The 23,203-nt window shown below is 37.0% G+C and overlaps 1 protein-coding gene across 3 annotated transcripts in view; it reads right to left on the bottom strand.

Annotated features, from left to right (window-relative positions):
* The window catches only part of PIK3C2G (phosphatidylinositol-4-phosphate 3-kinase catalytic subunit type 2 gamma), a 646,925-nt gene that overhangs the window by 138,658 nt on the left and 485,064 nt on the right, over positions 1-23,203 (bottom strand). For all 3 annotated transcript variants that reach the window (XM_058282853.2, XM_071210197.1, XM_071210198.1), the window contains 6 exons: positions 22,658-22,838; positions 18,397-18,504; positions 14,848-14,940; positions 13,244-13,373; positions 9,187-9,323; positions 6,998-7,167 (listed from right to left, as the gene is read on the bottom strand). In XM_058282853.2, coding sequence (XP_058138836.1) covers positions 6,998-7,167; positions 9,187-9,323; positions 13,244-13,373; positions 14,848-14,940; positions 18,397-18,504; positions 22,658-22,838 — 819 coding nt within the window. The remainder of the gene's footprint in view (positions 1-6,997; positions 7,168-9,186; positions 9,324-13,243; positions 13,374-14,847; positions 14,941-18,396; positions 18,505-22,657; positions 22,839-23,203) is intronic.

The raw sequence follows: 23,203 nt of genomic DNA, 5'->3' as shown, positions 1-23,203 counted from the left end.
CTATTCAAATATTAGGTGCAGTGTGCCTAGAATTGAGTTTGTGACTGGTGAAAGCCTTTATGAAACTTATATTGTACAAATTGTGAGTTTTATCACTGGACTGTCTCATGTAGAGCCATCAGGTAAATTTCCCTTGGTAAGCTTCCAGTGAGAATATGGCAAATTCTTAATAATTTTAACTTCAGAAAAAAAATTGCATTTTCTCAGGTCAAGAGAGGTAAACTTGATGGCATTTGTAATGTGATCCTTTCATTCAACTGAAATTGAGCCCTGGCTGTGAGTCAGGTGCTCTGTTAGGTGCTCAAGATCCAAAGATGCCCTAAGGCAGATCCTGGAAAGTGTTTTCCCTTAGATGATAATGGGATCTGCTTTGAGTAAAAGGAGCTACAAAGTTTCTTAAGAAACAATCACTCGAGTAACAGGCCAGTAAGACTCATCTAATTTCAAAGAACTCTGAGATAGCAATTAAAGCACATGAGGGCCATTAATATTTATACAGCATTTGGTTCAAGATGAAATTATTGGACTGGACCACAATGATTGGAGGAAGACAGCAATTAATCTTTTAATCTAATAAGGGAGTTTTTAAAGAGATGGTTTTATATTGAGGAGGTTTAGAATATAAATATAATATTATAATGAAGAATATAATATTTCTATATAATATTATTATAAAAAAATTAAACTTTAAAAACATTTTGCTTCAGTGGTACTTAACTACTGAAAATAATGTCAAAATGATTATAGTTGTGGGGGATTTTTATTAATAACATTGAAATTTAAAAGCTGAGATTAATGATAGTAGATGACTTGTCATCTATTGGGATAAAACATGAAAAGCGTTTTGTAATTAAAACAGATATACAATATTTTGATCATCCTGGCCTAAGTATTTTAATCAGAAAAGAACAGATGCTGAATTTCATTTTGTTGAGCTCCAAAATGATTTTTCATCTCTTTTAAATGGACTTATGTCCTGTGGTGAGGAGACAAATGTCTACCAACCAGCGTACTCTCTCTCTTTCTTGCTCTCTCTCTCTCTCTCTCTTTCCCCCTCTCTCTTCCTGAACAAAACTCTAATTTGTGGCATTTGCCAATTTCTGCAGTGTAAGCACTTCCACCATGGCTGATTTCAAGCTACCAGCCGGAAGTCACTGAATGTGGAGTGGAGAAGGAATGCACAGTCAGCTCTTTGAGGTCAGTCAGCCAGCTCCAGCTCACCTCTGCTTATGACTGGAACAGTATCAGAGGCCAAAAGGACTTGGTGAAATAACTTATAACCCAAGGTAAACCTGGAAAATAGCATGACCCAGTTCTGAGAGTCAATAAACCTCAAAGTCAGAGAACGTAAAGTACTAAAAGTTCAATGTATGAATTTCAATGTACAGACTTGAAAAGGCACCAAAATGGCACAGAGAAGCTCAAGGTCACCATTAGTAGATGGTAGTGCAGCATTAAACAAACACAAGTGCACACACACACACTCACACAAGTCTGTCTTTAGGGTACCTAACCTTAACCACTGCTCGGACGGTCTCTACAATTATCTAGAAAGAAGGCTATGAGAAGGGCTTCAGGCAAGGCGAACTTTGCCAAAGTGAAAGTCCATAATTTCCCGTGGAAAAGTAGTTTGAAAAAATAAAAGTATGAAACAATGAATTAAAAGAGTGTGGCAATTTGAGATTATTTACGAACCCCCCAAAGAGTTAAGGATTTTATATTGTATGACATTCAGCTGAGCTGTCTTTGATTAAATTATATTAAGATTAGGGCTTGATTCCACCCCATCAGTAGGGTGTAACTCAAGTTAAGTCCCCACCCCCTTGGTGGGCTGTTATAAATAGGCACTCACTCAGGAAGACAGAAGAAGATACAAAAGAAGATGGAGAGAACTCCATAGACATGGCAGAGGAGAACTTTGATCCTGCGGCCCAGGGAAAAGAGATGCGCCATTTGCCTAACAGTTTGCAGCTGATCCTGGAAAGAAACAACCCCTATGCCAGCCTGTAGCTGAGAGAGAGGATGGCAAAACACTCACAGATCGCCCGCCATCTTGCTTCAACACGCGGCAACTAACTTGGGTGCGAAAGTGTCTCTTATGGTACCTTGAGTTGGACTCTTTAGGGCTTATAACTGTAAGCTTTTACCCCCAAATTAATATCCTTTAAAAAAGCCAACAGATTTCTGATACTTTGCACCAGCACGCCTTCGACTGACTAATACAGACAGCAATAAACATCATTTAAAAAGCCCTAAAAATGCTTCCTTAATTTTTCCTGCTCTTTAACTGAAAGTCACCATCAGGAAATTATTGAGTTGGAATTTAGAGTTTATTAAAATATCTTTTATGAAATGAATAAATTGCTAAATAGAAATCATTGTTACAGTGGAACTTTGCATGAAACACTGTGGATGCGTACTTTAACCAGTTTAATTTGTATCTTTGTGAGAGAAAATAAAGAAATGAAGAATGTAGCTAAGCATTGCTCCAAAAGAAACACCAATTGGTTTCAGAAAGCTGACAGAATTCCTCATTGTTTTCACTGCAGGGATTAGCCAATTTTTCACCAGAATCATAAAGTAATGCTTAGTGCAGAACTCTTCCTAATTTAATCTTCTAGTGTAAATCCTCTTTATCTAATCTCACAATTAACACCAATAACAAGGGATTGTTTGTTTATACAGAGGGTATGAAATTCTTCATATTCATGCCCTGAGGTGTGTTTTTTCTCTCCTGAAAGTTAGAAAATTTAAGGGAGACTGAGAGTTGTTCTAGACGTGGAGATGGACTTTCCAGATTTCTGGAAAGCTAAATTCAGAATTCTTCAGGGACACCTGGGCATGGACTGAGTGAGCATGTGGCTAGTCTGATTCTTAATTTAATTCAAAAATCAGTAGTTGGAAGTTTGTAAACATTTCCTAAACAGAATCACCAAGATGGTGTGAGCTGTGCTGGAGTGGTGATGAGTAGAAAAGGACAGCAACCCAGGAAGGAAGTTTCTCTGTCATGACAAGAGCCTACTCAGGAGGATACCACCCTTTGCTGCTTCCCGCATGGAACCAGGGGTCAAAGGAAAATCTACCCCAACACACACTTCATCTGCTTCTGCTGTGTAGGCCTGCTCATGTCTATTAAGTTCTGCATCCTTGGTTATGGGATGTTTGTGAAACTTAGAGAAGGGATTTTATGTTTATGATTTCTTTCAGCCAACCCAGTTTCCCCAACTAGACACTGTACTCTCTATGTGAAGTTGGGCAGAGATTTAGAAAATTGTGCTATGAATTTAAATTATTTATGTAAAATATATAAATTTGTAAATCATATAAAGATATACATGTACTCCCCTGCTCCATATTTTAAGGATTTGGATTTCCCTGATATAGATCAGGGAAATATATACTCTGCACTCCCAGAGAGTTCAGCAGTTTTATGTTAAGGAGTATAACTCTGGGTTGTTAATGGAATCTTATATGGCTTTGTTAGACCATGGGAGATTAGGGATAGTCCTAGGGCATGGTTTGCATATCTGGCTTTGAACATAATGGGTACTTTATTATATTAATGTGTCTGAGTATGTGTGGAAGCAAGGCAGGGCTAGGCTTTTCTCTAAAAACCAGGGCTTTAATATAATTTGCGTAGAATGTTCATTTAGGAACATTATCACATTATGGACATTTACCCAGGGGATAGAAAGGCCTACTTGTAAGAGGGCATGTATAAACAAGCCAACAATAAGAACAACCAATGGAACTAGGATGGAAGAAGTCAGCTGTCTATGAAACAACAGTGAATTCCAGAAATAGCTAAAAGAACTTTGGAGGAAAACTATTAGATGCTGCCTACAATTAAAAAGATAGTAGCCATAATTCAGTTTAACCATTAAACAAATCTGGACTAGGAGTATCAATGTCAAGAAAAAGATCTAAGGAGGCACTGCCAATGTGCCTCACAGGAGCCAATGGTAGAGACAAAGTCCTGGAAACCATCCTGCAGATGGATCACACTGAGTTGTAGTTGGTGTCCATATCTGGTGATAAATAACCAGGAATCTCAGGGGAAAACATTGCTGAACTCATTTTCACTCATCCAGTAAGTAATTATTGAATGACTGAGGGCCTAACTGTGACTGGTTTAGTGACCGAGTAATTCAGCAAACATTACTAAGAACCTATTCTGAGTGAAGTTCTATATTGAGCAATCTTTTTAGTTACCTCTGAAGTTGCATAAGAAAGATTCAAGATTGCTGAACTGCAGAAGCACCAGCTGCTGCTGTAACATCAACAAACAAAATGGGGCTCCACCTTCTCTCTAAACCTTGTGCATATCTGTATCATAGCTGTATTAGCCAGCTGACCAGAGATCTCTTGGCTTTTATAAGGGGTATTTATGTGGCATAAAAGCTTACAGTTACAAGACCCTGAAGAGTCCAACTCAAGGTTGTTTTCTTACCGAAGTCAGTTGTCACACATTAAAGCAAAAAGGTGGATATCTTTGCGAGGGTTCAGCATTCCTCTCAGCTACAGGTTTACGTAGGATTTGTTTCTTTCCAGGCCTTTTTAGCTGCTGTGGTCCCTTCACAAGGTTAGCTGTAAACTATCTGGCAAATGGCTCATCTCTCTTCCTAGGGCCACAGGATCAAAGCTGAGTTCTCTCCTCTATTATCTATGGAGCTTGCTTCTTGAGTGAGTGCCCATTTATATCAGCCCACCAACGGGGTGGGGACTTAACCTGAGTCATGCCCTACTGAAGTGGTCAAATCAAAGACCCTAAACTGATTTAATTAAGTAAACTTAAAACCTTTGAATTTAATACCATCAACTGTATCATACTCAGAGGAACAGATCAATTTACAAATATAATCCTTCTCTATTTTGGGGTCCATAAATAATCTCAAACTGCCACAACAGCATTTACTGTATTGTTTAGTAAAATTCTTTTTTACTTTTATGTCTTCTACACTGGATCTTTTTTTTTTAGGATTAGGATTTTTGTTGTTGTTGTTGTTATTCATTGTTTAACCATCCCCATTCTCAGCCCAGATGCCAATTGAATGATTAAGGGTCACTCCAAATTCCTTGTGAACATTTCAGCAAAAATAAGTACTTCAAAATAGTAACTTAATCTTCAAGTTTATAGGAAAGAGTTGGTTCCAGGGGAGAAAATATTAAAGGAGTAAAATATTTCTGTATCCAAACCTTGTAATTAACATTTTGCCTTACGTAAACTAGGTATTCCTTCTCTACAATGCTCTAATGGTCTGTACTTCTATCTCTGCCCTTATCATATTTTCTAATAATGATTTATTTAAGTACTTGTCTCCCCAGTACTGCAAACAAAGAATAAGCCCCAGTGAAGTGGTAAATGTGTTCTTTATCTTTGTATGCCTAACGTTTAATACAGTGCCTGGCACACAAACCATCCTCAGTGGATGTCTATGGAGTGGATGAATATGTGGTGAATTTTCCTAAGAGTTCTCATTAAAGAAGCAACATAAAGAAAATAGTAGAAAGTGAAACAAAACCTTTATGCTTCAAAACAGAAGATAGTTTGTAAGAGTTAAATCACATAATCCAGTTTATGTTGGCATTTTAATACCAGATTGTGGCCATCTGGTGAAAGTTTATCACATTATATTGTAGAAGACATCTGTGTTTTTTCTATTAAGGGACTGTTTTGAGCCAAAAGTGACTGACTAGCCTTTGGAATGATCTGATCCCATTTCTACTTTAATATGAAGTATCTTTAAAGCAAGGGACTTTTAGTCTCTGACTTCTGATTTCCTTGCTCCCAGCTGAAACAAACTAAAACAAAAACCTATTCATCCACCAGTCCTTCCCATTTCAGTAAACAGTATACCTATTTGCCCAGTTGGGAAGATCAAACATCTCGGAGTCATTTTTGAATCTTTTCTCCTTTTCTCTTACCCGTGCCCTCTCATCTCCACCCCTAGCCTCTTACTCATTGCCAATATCCAATCAATCGACAAGTCCTGTGGCTCTATTTCCAACATATATTCTGAGTCTGTCAGGCTTCATCACTTCCACCTTTACCATCAAGGTCTGGCCTTAACTTTGCAGTAGCCTCCTAACTAGTCTCTTTCGTTCACAGGTCAGCAGAAGAGAGCTTGTGAAATTCACTGAGTTCCATCAGTGGTTTCCTCCTGAACTTAAAATAAAAGCTGAACTCCATACCAAGGTCCTCAGTGACCACCTGGTCTGGCCTCCACCAAACATCACCCTTACCTCCTACTGCCAGCCCCATCCCCAGGCCTTTTTCTTGGCATTGGAAAGACCCATGCTGTTCTCTCTTCCTGGAATTGTCTTCCTATAGTTTTCACTCAGGGTGTCAGAGAGGCCTCTTTCTAATAGCATCCCTACCCCTGTCACTTCCTAGCCTATTTCTCAGCTTTAGTTTCTTAATAGAACCTTTCATTTCCTCATAATATTTCTTTCTTTGTAAACTCATTTAATGTTTTCCCTAGAAAGAGATCAGGGTTCAGATTTGTCTTGTTTCCTGTTAAATTCCCAGTGCCTTGAATGGCAGGTGCTCACTAAATATTTGTGAAAAGATTCTAGGCTCATCCAGTTTGGGAAATATACTAGCGTTATGAAATGTAAATCAATGGGGGCAATTTGTTATGGTCAATAAAACACATGTATTGAAAACACCAACTCATGTCTCAGAGTCCATTTGAGGTTTATAAGAAAGCAAAAGTGTTATTTTAGACAACTCAGACTGGAACAGGTTAGTATCCCATAGGGGGAAAGCCAATTTGTCCCATTGATAATTTGAGGAAAGATCATTTGTCCCATTAACATCTATTGGAAAAAACCATTCCTTCAATCTTATTAGATACACAATCATGTTTATATTACTTTGGGGGATTAAAGAGAGAGGACACAAGTCATATACAAGGCTTCTTTTATGCTATCGCATATCATATATTGCTCTAGGACATTAGTTAATTACTGTAATAAACATTATTTGTGTGCTGACCTTTTTATCCCTCCAAATGTTTGTGCGTGTCCCAAGAATTTTCCAAAGTCAATATGAAACATGTGGCCTGACTTTGTCAGCATAATGTTGTCATTGTGACGATCACAGACTCCCAGGATGAATGTTACCACACACCAGCCAGCACAGGAATAGAAAAAGTTCTTCAAGGCCTAATCAACATAAAACAATAAAACACAAAAATAACAGACACAATGAGGAAATGCATTAGCATTAGAGGCAATGGGAAAAAGTAAATGATGAAAAGCAAGATTATGTTATTAAGAACGATTTCTGAATCTCAGTGGATATAGCTCAGGGTATGGTTTAGTGGCTGGTTCTTAATATCCTGAAGAACATGAAGCATCTGTTCTTTAGACTAGAAAATCAATGTTTTCTTTGAAATTGGGGAAAATATCGCTTTCATTCAGATGGAGCTATTTTCATGATTAACTAGAAAAGAGTCCTGTTGTTAATTTTTGTTTGCCTCAATCCTCCAATACTGAATGATTTTTCCAAGTAAAAGAGGAACTGTATGATCCAATATTGCCTATTCCCAGAGAAATTTAAAATATTTTAACTATTGCTGGATACTGAATCAAGTTTTGAATATAAAAAAGCTATATTGAGATATCTGATACTTTATGCTTATCATTACAAATAAGTCCACAAGTTGATGTCCAAACATGTGAATATATACAGTATATATTAGTGAGTGCCAGTGTGGACGGAAGCAGATTGCCAGTAAGTCCATTGCAGTTTATATTTCTTTAATGAAAAGAGATTTTGTTTCAAAGATATTCTTTGTCTTTAAGATGCTTTCCTGGTAGGCGGCTGCAGCTCAGTGGTTGAGCACCTGCTTCCCATATATGAGTTCCTGGGTTCAATCCCTAGTACATCCTAAAAAAAATAAAAGTTTTCCTATGTATATATCATTTTCATTCAACTTGATGGTGTGACCCTGAGTGATGGGTTAGCTGAAGGTCATGGTTTTCCTGGAATGTATGGTTGACTTGCTGGAGTAGGACATACTGCTGGCTCCGTGCCACGACACTTTGGGTCCACATCTCTCATGTGCCAGGATGCACCATTACGTTTTTCTATCTCAAATTTCTTCCCTTACAAAGTGATGATAGTAAAATACATCCTGGTTACTTCATCTGGTGGTTTTTAAGAGCAACTGTATGTGAAGATACCTCAAAAGAAAACAACATATACAGAGCTAAATAATGCAGCTCTAAGCCCAGGGAGTTTTGTTCAAATCTCAAATAATAATTTTGGGAATGGCTGAAAAGCAGATTTCAACATAATCTTTTCTAATTCTATGCTATTTGGCCTCCAAAAGCCTCATTTTTCTCCACTCCAATCTCACACAAATATGGAATAAACTCTCAGATCTTTTTCTCAGGCCAACAGTAACTAGGGCAGGTGATGGATTGTCCCAGCTTGCCTGGGACAGAAGGGTGTTCTGGAATGAGGGAATTTCAGGGCTCAAACTGGACGGTACTGAACAAACCTAATGCCAGTCCATATGGAACTTGCGTGTGCGTGCCTGCTCCTGGGTGGACCCAGCTGGAACAGTTCATGGTTTATCAAGTGGAAAAGATCCGGCTGCAAAACTGTAAAGTGCAGGCCAGTTTTCAAGATGAAGTAAAGTGGGTGAAAAACATTTGCTGTCAAACAAGAGTACGTTTTGTAAAATTCAGACACACACACACACATACATAATTCTTGTGAACAAATGAAAGTCCTGCAGGACAAAGTAGAGAAGGGGAGAAGAAATGTATTGCAAAGGAAGGAGGAAGATTTCTAGAAATCGAGTGTGTGTTCCAGTAGGTGGAGGCAGTTTCCAGGGTGTCACCTCTGGGTGAGACCGCTGTAAGGGAGGCAGGTGGCAGAGACTGATGACAAATGAGGTCCTGCACTCAGAAGAGAGGCAAACACTGAAACTCTCCCCTAGATGGTTCACTATTGAAACTGGGGCCTTGCTACCAGGCTGGGAAATGAGTGCATCAGAACTCAAGGTACTCTTAATCCACTTCTCAAAGAAAAGTCAGAATAACTAATGACCAAGACCACATTCTTATTTCAGCACACTATTTAAATGAGCTCCAGGGTTAGTAATAGACTGTTTTGTGAAGCCTCAACTTCTGTAACAATAATTTAAAAAAATTAGCTCCAGCAGGACAAACCTTTTCATAATCCGCCTTTAAAGGGTTGTGCTGGCTGAACCATTTTTTAATTGTATTTTCTTTCAGCGGTCCTATCAGTCCAGAATGGCGATGGATCTTTGCTAGGGTTACAGCCTCAGGCACGATCTGCACCAATCCTGGTTGACAAAAAAGAGATTATGGAAACAATTCTTTCTTTACAGGATGAGGTATACTTAGGAAATAAGTTACAGCATCTTGATCTGTATAACAGCAACAGTTGTCAGCATTGCTTGGATTACCCTTTTCCTTCTCAACCCCTCTTTTCTGTGGGAGCCCTATCTAGATGGCCTTCCTGTTAATTCTTCTAAATCCTGGGGAACAGTGAGGCTACTTATTGTGTTTGGATCTGATCTGTCAGAAGCAGCTTTAATTTATTTTCTAGAACTATGGTAGACAGCCAATTTAGATAGTCTCCCTTTTACAAGAAACCCTGCAGAGACAACCGAGTAGTGGGTTAATTAGCATATGGCTGGTGAATTCATTTACAGTTTAAGAGAAAAAAATTCAAGCTCCAATAACAAAATATTTATGATCAAAGATTACCAAATACAATCTCCAAAGCAAATATTTCAAATATAATACAAAAATCAATTTCTGATTAACCAAAGCCTTTTTGTTAACTATTACATTTCTGGGAGTGAACAGAATAACTTTGCAGTAAATATCCAGTGAGTCACGCGCTTCCTCTTGGCCAACATTAAAGAGAAACTATAACAATACGTTTTTTAAAAGGGAGCATATACTGATTGAACTTGAACAGGACCTTTGCTCCAACTGGCTTGTATCCAAAAAGGCCTTTTTTTCACTGTGTTCCTCAGGTTACTGGAATATAAATATTTTCAGGCTTTCTGATTTTTATTTTGTAGAGAAGAGCAAGTTCAGCACAGTATTTAAATTTATCCCAGGATTAGTGCCCACAAAACAACCTGTAATGTGTAATTCTATAAATTTTGTCACTAAAAGAAATTATAGTCTAGATGTGGTGATTTCCATAATCTTGACAATTGCAAGGGATGCAACTGTAATGCATATAGTTACCAGGGACTAAACATAAATATAAATACTTAGAGAGAAATAGAGAAATGGTTGAGTTGTTGAAATTGGATATTTCATGGGTTACCTAATAGCATACAAATGAAACAAACCAACAGAAAAACAGATCATGAAGATGGCACTAATCTCTTTGCTGATCTTGGCCAGTGTCAACTGATTTCGAGTCTTAACTCTTATTAACATGCATAGTCCAGGCGTGACTATCAACCACTGATATTCCTGGATCAGAAACAAACTCAATGTCCCAGAGAAGAGTCCTGGGCTTATTCTCAGTATCATACCTCTTCTCCCTCCTCCTTCACCAATTATTTGTTTCTTCCTAGGTTTCCTCATGTATACCAGGTGAGGTAGAGGATGCAAAGCATTATATTTTGTGTCAGGATTGATAAATGTTACTTCCCTTTTCCTCTTTTTAACCCTGAAAATTTCCACCTCCACTTTCTCAGTCCTTCTATTTAATACTTCTAAAGGAACATCACCTCCCACTTGGTTCTTGAGTGTTTCACCTCACATCTGACCACATCCAAAATTAGGACTTAGATTACTGTGCCCTTTATATAGTGTGCTGTAGCAGTGCCTGTTACTTTTCAGACCACGTTCGTCTTCAGGGAATTCATCTCTGCTAAATTCCAAATCATTTATCACAAGCTTCACATTGACAAGTACCCAGAAAACCTTGCATCTAATTTACAGGATAAGGGTTGTTAAACCCTGCCTACTAATTAAAACCAGATATTATATTTTATATACTCTAAGCTACTTTGTATCATACACATTTTAAATCCTTCTAACATGATTCTGTGTGCATCAGGTAATACGTGTGGGTCCATTATTATGGTCCTTGAATGCAGCATTAATCAAATTTTAATGAGCACAATTACTTGGGGATCTTTTTAAAATGTACGTTCTAACTCAGTAGGACTGGGGTAGGCCAGAGAATCTGCATTTTTAGCAAGCAACCAGGCAATGCCAATGCCGTTAGTCCATGGCTCCTGGTTTAAGTAGCAAGACTCTTGGGGACAAAAGTTGTCAAGGTGGTATCACGTAAGGCAGGGGTTTTCAAGCTTAGGGGTGCATAAGAAACACCTGAGCAGCTTTTTAAAGTGGACTGTCCAATTTAGTGGACAGTCTGATTTACTGCCTGGGATGGGTTTAGTTATATATACTCCTCCAATTCCCCCAAGTAAGTTTTATGCCCATCGGAGTTGAGAAGTGATAAAATAAACTTCTTAAGAATTTTTATTTGCCCTGATTGTCTTTTCTAGAGCTCCTAGAACATCACATACCAAGTTCAGGAGAATGATGATCACTCATCGCGGTGACGATGAAATATAAGCATCTTGCCGGAGTACACACTCCATAAGGGCAGTGACTCTTTAGCTCATTTTAGTATTTCTCACCATATTTTGTGACATTTATTAAGAAAAATAGAAGTTCAATAAGACTTGAAACCTGATTTAAAATGGAGCCTGATCTACAAATGACATTTGATTTAATGATCTTTTTTTTTTTCTTGAAGAAACGTTTGTCAGTATAATGCCTTTTGATGTCTTAAAACTAAAGAAGGCTGTTGGTGGACAGTAGGGGAAAATAAATTCTTTGTCTCATGACATCTGCAATTTTTGGGCAAGTCTACAGCCAAGTTTTCTGGATAATTTTATTAACTTTAAAAAAGATTCTGCCCCAGTTTCATTTTATGATTGTGAACTGAGGAACAAGTAGACGGATATTGAAGAATTCCATTGGGGTCAGTTGTTTATTCAATTTCTGAAGAAAAGGTGATCCATGTGGTCTCAAGAAGTTCACTTGGCTCATCAGGTTTATTCTTACTCTTTCAGTGTATTGGGAAATGGATGATCGAGGTCAGTTATGTGAGAAAAGAGAGGGTAAAACTTAAGGAATAACAATCCTCATGGCAGCAATGATAAAAGAATTTCAGGAGCTAGAGATTTTAAAAGGCTTCCGTATGGGACACTTGGAATTGAAGCAAGAGCCCTATTATCAGAATCAAAATAATTGGGAGGTCTGACTTGTAATGGAGTGATTTTGAGGTATCAAGTTGAAGGTTAAGCTAACTTCCACACTTAGCACCTAAAATCTCAGCTCAGAACTGGTGGGAACTAAGTGTTGGTGAGACTGCAAGGACTGGGAGCCTGGCAGTGACAGCTGTTTTGTGGTGATCTGTTTAGATTGAAGATCTGCCCAAATATGAAAAAAAAAATCACTATACTATCTAGGTTCCTTTTCCACATCTATGATTTCATCTATTTGTTTATGCACATGTATTTGCTATGTTCAAACCAATTAATTTAATTAAATTCTAAGTGGCAATGATCCCATATATAAAAAGATAAGTTATCTTAGGAATTTTTTTTCTTCAATTTAGCACAACTGTAATTAGGTACAACTTTTATCTCTGAAGTTTCAGAAATGATTTGGGCAGATCATCGGCATTATTTTCATTGGAAATGTGTATAAATGTGTTATATCTCCATATTAATTCCTTGGATTTTTAAAGGAAAAGAAATGCTGAACTGTGTTCAAAAGTTTACATATGTATTCACCTTTGACTATTCCTATTATACTTTACTCAAAAGTCTTTTTGAAATTAAACACAGGTTTATGATGTATTTAGAATTTTTAGAACCCCTTTAAGATCTGCAATTTTACAAATTTGGCAGCTATTAATGTAACTAATTCTTAAAGGCACAGAAAAGAATGTCACAATTAATATTTGGATTGTCAAGATACTATTTAATATCTAAAAGCACATTATGCTTTACATAAATTATTTTGACTTATAGTTTTTGAAAAGAAGTTTTATTACAAAGAAGAATGACTATACAAAGAATGACTTTGTATAGTTCTTTGAGTTTTTGAATTTGCAGCTGAAATGAAAGCTGTGGAAAATTTGGCCGCGGATTACCCATGAATGCATGAAATAAGTAATATAAGTCAGTCCTGCTTACTAATCTATACTGACCTTGGCCTTTTCCTGTAGAGAGACATCTATAAATGATCATCTGCATATCCAGTCCCTCCTGCAGCCAAATGTTGTCCATCACTTGAATAATCTGCAGAACAAGCATATCCTGGCGAAGATCATCTCCTGTCTGTTAAAGATAAAATTATAGTCTCCAAGTTTCTCCTTGAATACCATTAAAAACATTCAAATATGGTATCAGCCATTTCCTTCATAGGATGAGAAGTCCTTTTCACCCTGACTTAAGGTGTTACCAATTGTTTTATTACCACTAAGGGTACATTGTGTTTCTCAAAGAAGATAAAAGAAAATGAGAGCTTTCCTTTCAATGATTACAGAAACTTCAGCCATTAAATTAAAAGTGCTGCTTGGAATGTTTTTATCTGATAATAATCTTCCAATTTATTACCCATGTGCAATTTCTTAAATTCAGAGTTTAGTGGAGAGGTTGAATGAATGTTTACCCAGATTTCAAATTCAGCCAAGAGAGGTCTCTTTCCAAGGAAAACATTACTTAGCATGCCATAAGCTTAAGCACTGATAGGCAGTTAGAATACCAAATGCTTCTCAACTAGGAGTCTAAATAGCATATATATGATTCATCAGACTTTGAATCAGTGACTTCTCTTACTATGAAGGCAGTTAAAAGTTTTCAGAGAAAACAACCTTTGATAATAATAAGAAATGATAATGGGCTGGTTTTCTAGCACAGGTCTGGGAAACAGAGCATGTCCAAAGGAGAAGGATAGTTTTATGCATTAAACTAATAAATTGTTTGGATTTTCAAATGTTTTCCAGATTACATGGAAAAAATTCTGCTAAGCATGAGATTTTGGGTTCTCCCTCCACCAAAATGCAGTATCGCAAGACCAGTTATGCTGGAGATAACATAGGGCAAAGCAAACATAGAAGGGTAATAATCATTATCCTCCAACACTGAAAATTGTAACACACCAAAAAAACCCACCCTGATTCCTTACTGCATGGTTTAGCTGAACAACTGATAAATGGAACGACTGGCAAATCCTGACTTTTCACTGACAGCTCCATCTTTAAGTCCTTTTTTTCCTACTTTTCTTACGACCCTGTTCCTAACTACCCTACTTTTCCCACGGGATTTATGATAAAGACTGAAATGACCCATATTTACTTTTTATTTAAAAAGAAACAAACTGTCTAAATTACTAAAATAAGCAGTTGCTTGTAGACAAGAATTTTATGTTGAATTAACACGTGATATTGCGTGCCCAGTAATCTGGAGTCTAATTCAGTATCTAGGCTAAAAGAAAACTCTCCTCCCCAGAGAGTTCCATTCATTCAGCTTTTAATGCCACTGAAGGGTGATCACTTAATTTCATTTATTGAAACATATCCTCTTAAGTTTTGTACTCAGGGTTCACTGGCTTTGAGCCGGTAATGTTTGGTTTACTGCCAGTCATAGTTTGGCATGTACCATAATTTTGTAAAAATACAGAATCCTAAATAATTGGGAGAATTTGTGTTGCTGCCAGAGCAAAATAGCTAAAATAATTTCTTTTCATTAGTAAGAAATCAATAGGTCTGCCTATGGAATCAATGTGATGTTCTAGTAGGGCTTACCATACCTTAAAAATAATGCTGATTTTTTGGCCTACTGGATTAGCATTGATGAAAGTAATCTTCAATGGCAAAGCATTAGATGTGAAATATGAACATGCCTATAGGAAGAGAAGAAGAGAAAAAATGATGAACAGAAAGCAAAAAGAACACTTGTCTGGATCCTGGCAGAATTTGCTATATGAGCAAATATAACACACGAAGAATTTTTATACTCTGGAAAAAAGAAACATATTTATTAAAAATCGTTAGTCTACCAACCAAAGCTTGCACTTTGAAATGGAAAAGCCAGCTCTTCAGCAGGTTATAAATCTTCAACTACATTTTTCCTTACTGAACAGTGGTGATATGCTTGAAGTGTAAATAAACTAAGCAATATGTATGGTATTGCGCTTATGCTAGTAGAATGATAGTAGAGTTAAAATTGCTATTTTAAAAAATGTATTTCCTTTCAATTATTTCTGCCCTGCAGCATATCTTAAAGAAATGGATATAGAATTGAGATGCCTTGGGTTCAGATTTGAGCTCTGTACCTTATTAACTGTGAGACCTTGGGCAGGTTCCTTGTTCTGTTTGATCCCACTCTAAGTAGGAATAATAACCCCTACCTCACACATTTCACAATAGATACATGTGCTAATACATAATAAATGCCTTTTGCAGGGCCTGTTCCCAATAAGCTACTTAAAAAATTAATACATTTCTTTTCCCTTCTTGTTAATCAACAATTCTTTCATCTTTAGGAATAACAGTATGGTGCATAATTCCTCTTCTTATTTCTTTCAGTTACATTTTGAGTTTCCATTTTCAGCTTTATGATACTGCCTACTTTACATTATATTTTCCTTTTATTTTATGATTATTTGAGTGTTAAGAGGCTATCTCTCTTCAAACTACTAGAGAGTTCAGTTGAAAGTGAAGAGTTAAATCAATGCTAAAGAAAGGAAAAGGACTTGATATTCAATTGATCAACTTAGTAAAATATGACATCAATACATGTTGAAGGGTCAGTGTGAATGCCATTTTTTTCTGAGAAGTCTGAAATAGGTAGAAGCTGAGAGGAAAGGATATATTTTTTTAACTTACCTATCAACATAAATCTAACCTAATCCCTAAGCAAACAAAGTCTACCCTAATCAATTTGAGTTTTGTAGTAAATGGATGTGGCTGCTACAAGAACCAATCAGGGACCATCTGACCTTCCGTCATGAACATTAAATTAGGAATTCTGTACTGGGCAAGAAATGAATCTAGAGCAGTGATTTTCAAATTCTGCTCATCCAATTTCTGGAGGTCTCTTTGAGGCACCCCAATCTCAGGGCAAAGACAAAGGGATAATGGAGGTCAAAGCAAGATTTAGGCTCCTTTAGGAATCACATCTCCCAGATCTGCTCTGCTTTCATTGTTTCATATTTTGGTTTGCACATGCAATATATTTCTAAGAATCAACTAGAAAAAAAAAAGTTCAACAACTAGTATGTGCAAACCATTATCTATATACTAACAGAGGTAGACACTCTACCTGTCCTCAAAAAGGCTGCAGAAAGTTCAAGTAAAAGCATATACATATGCATTAGGTTGAGAATAATTTACAGGGCAATCCCCAGCTGGCCAGCTCACCCCAGCACCCATGGCAACCACCCCTTAGCACTGACACCCTATGGTAGCTGCAGCCCACACAAGCCAAAATTGCTCTACCCCTAAAACAAAACACCTCCCAAATGCCTCAGTGGACTCTATTGCACTTTCTATCTTAAGGTAGTCTTTGAAATGCTGTTTCCATATATCTTTAGAATTAATCAGTGACTACTGCTAATAATAAGTAAAATGAGCATTGATTGGATTTTTTTTACTAAAGAAGTGAATTTACAAAACAATCATGTATAGCACACAGGATTCCTATATACCACCCTACCACCAACACCTTGCATTGTTGTGGAACATTTGTTACAATTAATAAAAGAATATACAAATATTCCTACTAAATATAGTCTATAGCTTACATTAGGTATATTTTCCCATAAACCACCCTATTATTAAAAACATGTATTAGTATTATACATTTGTTACAATTCATACAAAAATGTTTTGTTATAATTCATATAAGATTATTCTCCTATTTGTCCTGTTAACTACAATCCATCATCCACCACAGGGTCCACTGTGTTATACAGTCCCATGCCTTGCACAATCGATTCAAAGTGTACACTCAGTGGCTCTCAGTTTCATCACAGAGTTGTGTTGTCATCACCTCAGTCAATTTTACAATGTTTTCATTACTCCAGAAAGAAAAATCCATTACCACATTATACCCCCCCATGGCATACCCTTAGCATTGATATAGTACCTCCATTGCCATTGATGCAAAAATATCACAATATTACTGTCAATTATAGTCCATAGATTACATTAATTGTATTTTCCCATGTATCACCATATATTTAACACCTTGTAATAGTGACATACATTTGTTCTAGATCATAGAACATTGTATTTGTACTATTATCCTCAAACTTCATCCACCACTGAGCTCATTATGTATGTAATCTAAGGTTAATCCTCTAGCTTTCTTTCTACATCCCTAGATGACCCCTTTCAGCTGCATTCACATTTATAAATCAGCAGTGTTAGTTATACTCAATATAATGTGTTACCATCAGCTGTATCCTAACATATACAATCAACTTTATTAAAAGTTCTACATATATTACGCATCAGTCCCACCATCTCAATCCTCATTCTATCCCCATTGACCTATACTCTAGATTTTAATTCCATGAGTTTACCATTGTATTTAGTTCATATTAGTTAGAATATATGATATTTGTTCTTTTGTGTCTGGCTTATTTTACTCAACCTAAGTTCTTCATGGTTCATGCATGTTGTCATAAGCATGCCAATTTCATTTCTTCTTACTGCCTAATAGTACTCCATCATATGTATTTAACACATTGTGCTTATCATTGGTTGATGGACATTTGAGTTGCTTCCATTTTTTGGCAATTGTGAATAATGCCACTATGAACATTGATGTGCAAATGTCAGTTTGGAGCCTTGCTTTCAGTTCTTCTGAATATATTCATAGTGTGAATCACAAATCATATTATGTGGCACACTGACAAATGGGCACCAGTGAATTTTAAATTGAATTAAAATAGAGATGTTGTAGCTAATGATTCATTATTGTACTAGGCATGGTTATCCACATAGTCTAAACAAGCATAAAATTAAACCCAGCCTGCACGGGGTAGCCAAGTCAACCATTTTGAATAAGTTGAGAAATCAATTCATTGAGAAGTATCTTTACTTTTTTTTCCTACTGAACTGATGGATAATTTGTCTCTAAACCAATAAATTCTGTGGTTACACTGATGTGATCACAACTGGTCAAGAGTACATTAAATGGAACACATAGATTTAGATGGGATTCAATGAATCTTTTCCTAAAATAACTGCAATGACAATTTATAAATTTTGTTAGCCACTTTAAAAGCATAGAGAGAACTCAACAATGCAAACAAAAACACTCAATTTACTTATTGAAGAAATGAACTTACATCTCGATCAACCCCTTTAACGCACAGGGCAGGGTTGAGAGGAAGATGACAAGTATTGACATCCTGAAAGAATTCCTCAAGTCTGGCAATCTCCCTCTTCAGTGTATCCTGTTAAAAATCATTAGGACAAAAGCATTTAAGAAACTGTAAAGAACTTGATTTTTCCTTCAAATTATAATTTTCATTGATTAAATAAACTCTTTAATTCAGAAGGTGCACACGTGGATGACTTTGGGGTCAGGCAGGTGGTGTTGTCATGTGTGAGGAGACAGAGGCTAAAGGCTATAGGGGGTGCTGGGGGGAAATAGGACTAAAGAGTGCATGCCCTCACTGAAGTCCTTGAAATCCAATGAAAAATAAAAACAGCATCAAAAAAACAAAACAAGTCAAAGAGCTGGACAACACAAAGAGGGAAGGACCCCTAATGTAAACCCTGGGCTGTAGTTAATAGTATAATTATAATATTATTGATTCCTCAATTGTATAAATGTACCACACTAATACAAGATAATAGAGAAAGCTGTGTGTGTGTGTGTGGGGGGGGGGGAGGTATAGAGGAACTCTGTACTTTCTGTGATTTTTCTGAAAATTTATAGCTGTTCTAATAAAATAAATAAATAAACAACAACAACAACAACATCAACCCCAAAATAAAATAAATCATGATGGGTTATACTTGGTTTATGGCTCGTCAATTTCTAATTCCTGTTTTAAGTAATTATTAAGATGTCCCAGTTCTGATAATTCCCTGGAATCTCAGGAATTTTTTTTAACCTCCAAATACTTAATAGTAGCATCATATTTAAGAAAAACATTCACATGTATTAGGAACAATAATGGCAAAAATGACAATTTGTCATAATGTCGACATCAACCATAATGCCTGTCAACAAACATTTTCTTGTGGCTAATGAGTATATCTTGATACCCAACTCACTTATTTCCACACTCCTCAATTCCTATGGAAGGTTAGAGACCAAATAACAACTTTATATTGTGCATCCTCTGACAAATAGAGGAGGGAAACAGTAAAACAATTCATTACAAAACAGAAAAGCTCCTTCTGAAAATTATCTTAAGCCCAGATCTAAAGGGTGAGATTATTAGATTAATAATGTTCAATTACTACTCCAGAGTTTTTTAGCCTTGACTCCTGGCTCATTAGCAAATAATAGAATCTACTGTTCTCAGAATCCACCGAGGAGCAAGGTGGAGGAATGAGGCAAAATTCCACCATGGCGCTCTTTCTGTGTCTCTCCTTTATCTATGCCTGGTTGCCTGCTGAACAGCATGGAAGGGAATCTCTGCTCTCCTTGTTTAACCAAAATCTACTCCCCACTTTTCATAGTTAGGCTGAATTAGTGCACTTTTTTTTCAAGTAGGAAAAAATTACGAACAGTGACTTATATTGTGAGAAAGTATAAATGTTTCTTCCTCCACTTTCTTCTTCTCTTCCTATTTTCATGTGAAGAGGTGTCATTACAAAAGCAGCCAGTGAAGATAAGACAGATTTATCTATTTGAGTGGCTAGTATCAATATCACTCTAGAACATCCTGCAAATCATCAAAAAAGTCACCAGATTTATTTAAGTGTAACATGCATCTTGAATATATGTGGAATTTTTAAATATATGAGATAAGACAAAATTGATGCATGAACCTTTATGAATTTTAAATCAATTTATTTTACTTATCAACTTGTCTGCCATTAGAAAACAGCATGTTTGGAGTGATAACAGGGATATCGCAGAATTCTTTTTGTATTGCCCTTTATGGCATACACACTAAACTCGTCTGTGGATCCTTTAGCTCCCACTTAAAAGTAAACTCCATGCTTACGCTTTGTATTTTCCATTTTATTCTAGATAGTTGATATAGGTTAGCTTCTGGCATTTCCACTAAATAAAATCACTTCCAGAAAGAAAAATTCTGGCCTGGTAAAAATTTCTGGGACTCTTCATCCATTAACATTTTCATATCATTTTGTTGAGAACTGTTGATTTTGGTTGGTGGATGGAGAGAAATGATGAGCTCCCTTGAGAACCAGATTCGTGTTTTAGTCATTTTTCTGTCCTTTACTCCTAGCAAATAGTAAGTAGTGAATTGCTATTGAATGATTGTCTTGACACAATGAATGTATGCCCACTATTTCTCTTTATCTCTAATGCTGAATTTAAGAATCTACTCAGGATCTATACCAGTGAAGAGAACTAGTGATGCACATAATTAAAAAGAGCAAATGTCCTTCCATCAAATCAAGGAAAAGAACAGTCAATTCCATTATTATAATCATTGTGAAACAGACACAATATTTTGAATATAGTTCACGGATCTTAGTTTAAAAAAGTGTTACAATCCGTACCCATATGAATGTTTCATTTCATTCATTTTATTGATTCTGATGAAAATATCTCTACCAAATGTTCGTTTGGTTACTGTAATGTTAGAAATACCTAGACCTAGATTTTGTACCTTGGACAAAGTAACCCTAAAAAGTCTCCTGCATACTTCTCCCACAAAATTTTGTTGTTCTGCTATTTTGAGGAAATTACTTCATTAGATTTTTTTGGTCAAACTGCCTTTAAATTTGTCTCTTCTTGTCAGGATCTCTCTGTATGCTACATGGTTACTTATATTAAAAAAAAAATTGTGTCCTGGTAATAGACACTATCATTAACTTTAGGATGAAAAAAATAATTGACTAAAGCAATTGATTTAAATGTCATATAAGTAAGTGAAGTCAAGGAATTTATTTTCTAAGCTGTGAAATTAAAACTTAATTAAACCCAAGTTAAAACAACAACACAAAAAATTACCACATGATGCTCTGTCGTGGTCCCTAGGGGAGCAGCGACAGTCTCCCAGGTACAGTGGTGGGGACCGGGAGGGAGTGAGGGTTCAACAGTGAGCCCCTGATACTAATGACTATGCTTGTGAGCTGATAAACCCAAAATAATAACAAGGCCTAGAGCGACTTTGTGCCTGGGAATTTCCTTCTGTCAGCCTTCATGTTACTCAAATGTGGCCAGTCTCGAAGCCAAACTCAGCAAGTAAATGCAATGCCTTCCCCCCAGCGTGGGACATGACACCCGGGGATGAGCCTCCCTGGCAACGAGGGACCACTATCAACTACCAACTGATGATGCAACTGGAAAATGACCTTATACGGAAGGTTCAATGCGGATCAGCAGAATATCCATGTCTACATAAAATACCATGACTTTAAAATGCTGTTTGACCTAAAGTAAGGGGGAAATGGAAAGGAGAAATGAGTTTATATGGCTACGAGTTTCTAAAAAAGAGTCTGGAGGCTGGCAGAAGGTTTGCCCTCATGCACAACTGAGCAGAGTCAGAGAGACAGATAAAGCAGATACAACCCCCAGATATTGGTTCCTTTGAGGGCTAAAGAGACCCATGGGAGTTATGGTCATGGCCGATGGGGTTAACTACCAGGGCAGATGGCCCCTCTTTGGAAATGGTGTTTATGTGTGATGAATCTGGACTCAGATGGGATCTCCCTTCATAAGACTTTCATGCTAATGTGCTGGAGGTGCAGTTAATGTTGGGGTTTAAGATATATTTAGGGGATTTGAATCTCTGGACTGACAATGTGATAGCCAGATCCTGAGCCTCAACAGACTCCAGCACCTACAATCTGATTTATTGGACTTACCACACTCAGCTAAGATGGAGGTGAAGAAGGACAACCACCACACCATGGAGCCTAGAGTGATTACAACTGAAAATGGGAGGATTGCATCCAGCATCCAGGTGGAATCTGAGCCTCCTCCTGACATAAAGGTGCAATGGACACAACCAATCCAGTGTCCACATAGAAGAGGTGGCATTGGATTGGGAAAAGTGGACATAATGGACAAAGGGTATGGGGAAAGGCAGGAAGAGATGAGAGGTGGAGGCGTCTTCGGGACATGGAGCTGCCCTGGATGGTGCTTCAGAGGTAATCACCGGACATTGTAAATCCTCACAGGGCCTACATGATGGAATAGAGGAGAGTATGGGCCATGATGTGAACCAATGTATATGAGGTGCAGAGGTGCCCAAAGATGTACTTACCAAATCCAATGGATGTGTCATGATGATGGGAACGAGTGTTGTTGGGGGGGGGGAGAGGGGGGGTGGGGGGGTGGGGTTGAATGGGACCTCACATATATATTTTTAATGTAATATTATTACAAAGTCAATAAAAAATAAAAAAATTAAAAAAAAAAATTACCACATGAAGACTGATTTCTCAACAAACCTGTCTTTCAGGGTCACTGGCAGACTTGACCTTTCCCCCAATATCTCCCAGAATTTTTATAAGTTTCCTCTCCTTGGAAAACTCATCACTTAATGCTTTTCCTGTGCAGAACTGGAGAGCAGCCAACAGCTTCTGATACCAACTTTTAAAATAAGCTTCATTTTGTGCATCCTTTAACAGCCTGAAGGAAAGAAAAAAGGAATTCTTGTCTCTAAAGCTGATTTTTAAACCACCTCCAGCAGGTACAATAAATGCATCTCAGACTAATCTGTATTTGGTGGCTTTGGGCAGTTTAACAGCCTAGAGTGGGGGAAAATGTTGTTTATTTGTTGGCAGTCATCAAGTTCCATCTGATAGCTAATGAGATTCCAAGAGTGAAGGATCGATACCAGACCTGCCTTTTCTCATTTCAAATCACAATGAACTTTTCTTCTTTCAGGCTCCTTAATTCTGTAACAAACATTTATCTCAAGAACACATTTTTGAGTTCATATTAAAATATGGACAAAGAACTTAAGAAATAGTATTTAGAAGTGATTACACCTT

This window comes from Dasypus novemcinctus, chromosome 20 (genome assembly GCF_030445035.2).
Source record: "Dasypus novemcinctus isolate mDasNov1 chromosome 20, mDasNov1.1.hap2, whole genome shotgun sequence".
Classification (NCBI taxonomy): Eukaryota; Metazoa; Chordata; class Mammalia; order Cingulata; family Dasypodidae; genus Dasypus; species Dasypus novemcinctus.
The sequence above is the reverse complement of the archived record's forward strand: the minus strand, read 5'-3'. Positions and strand labels throughout refer to the sequence as shown.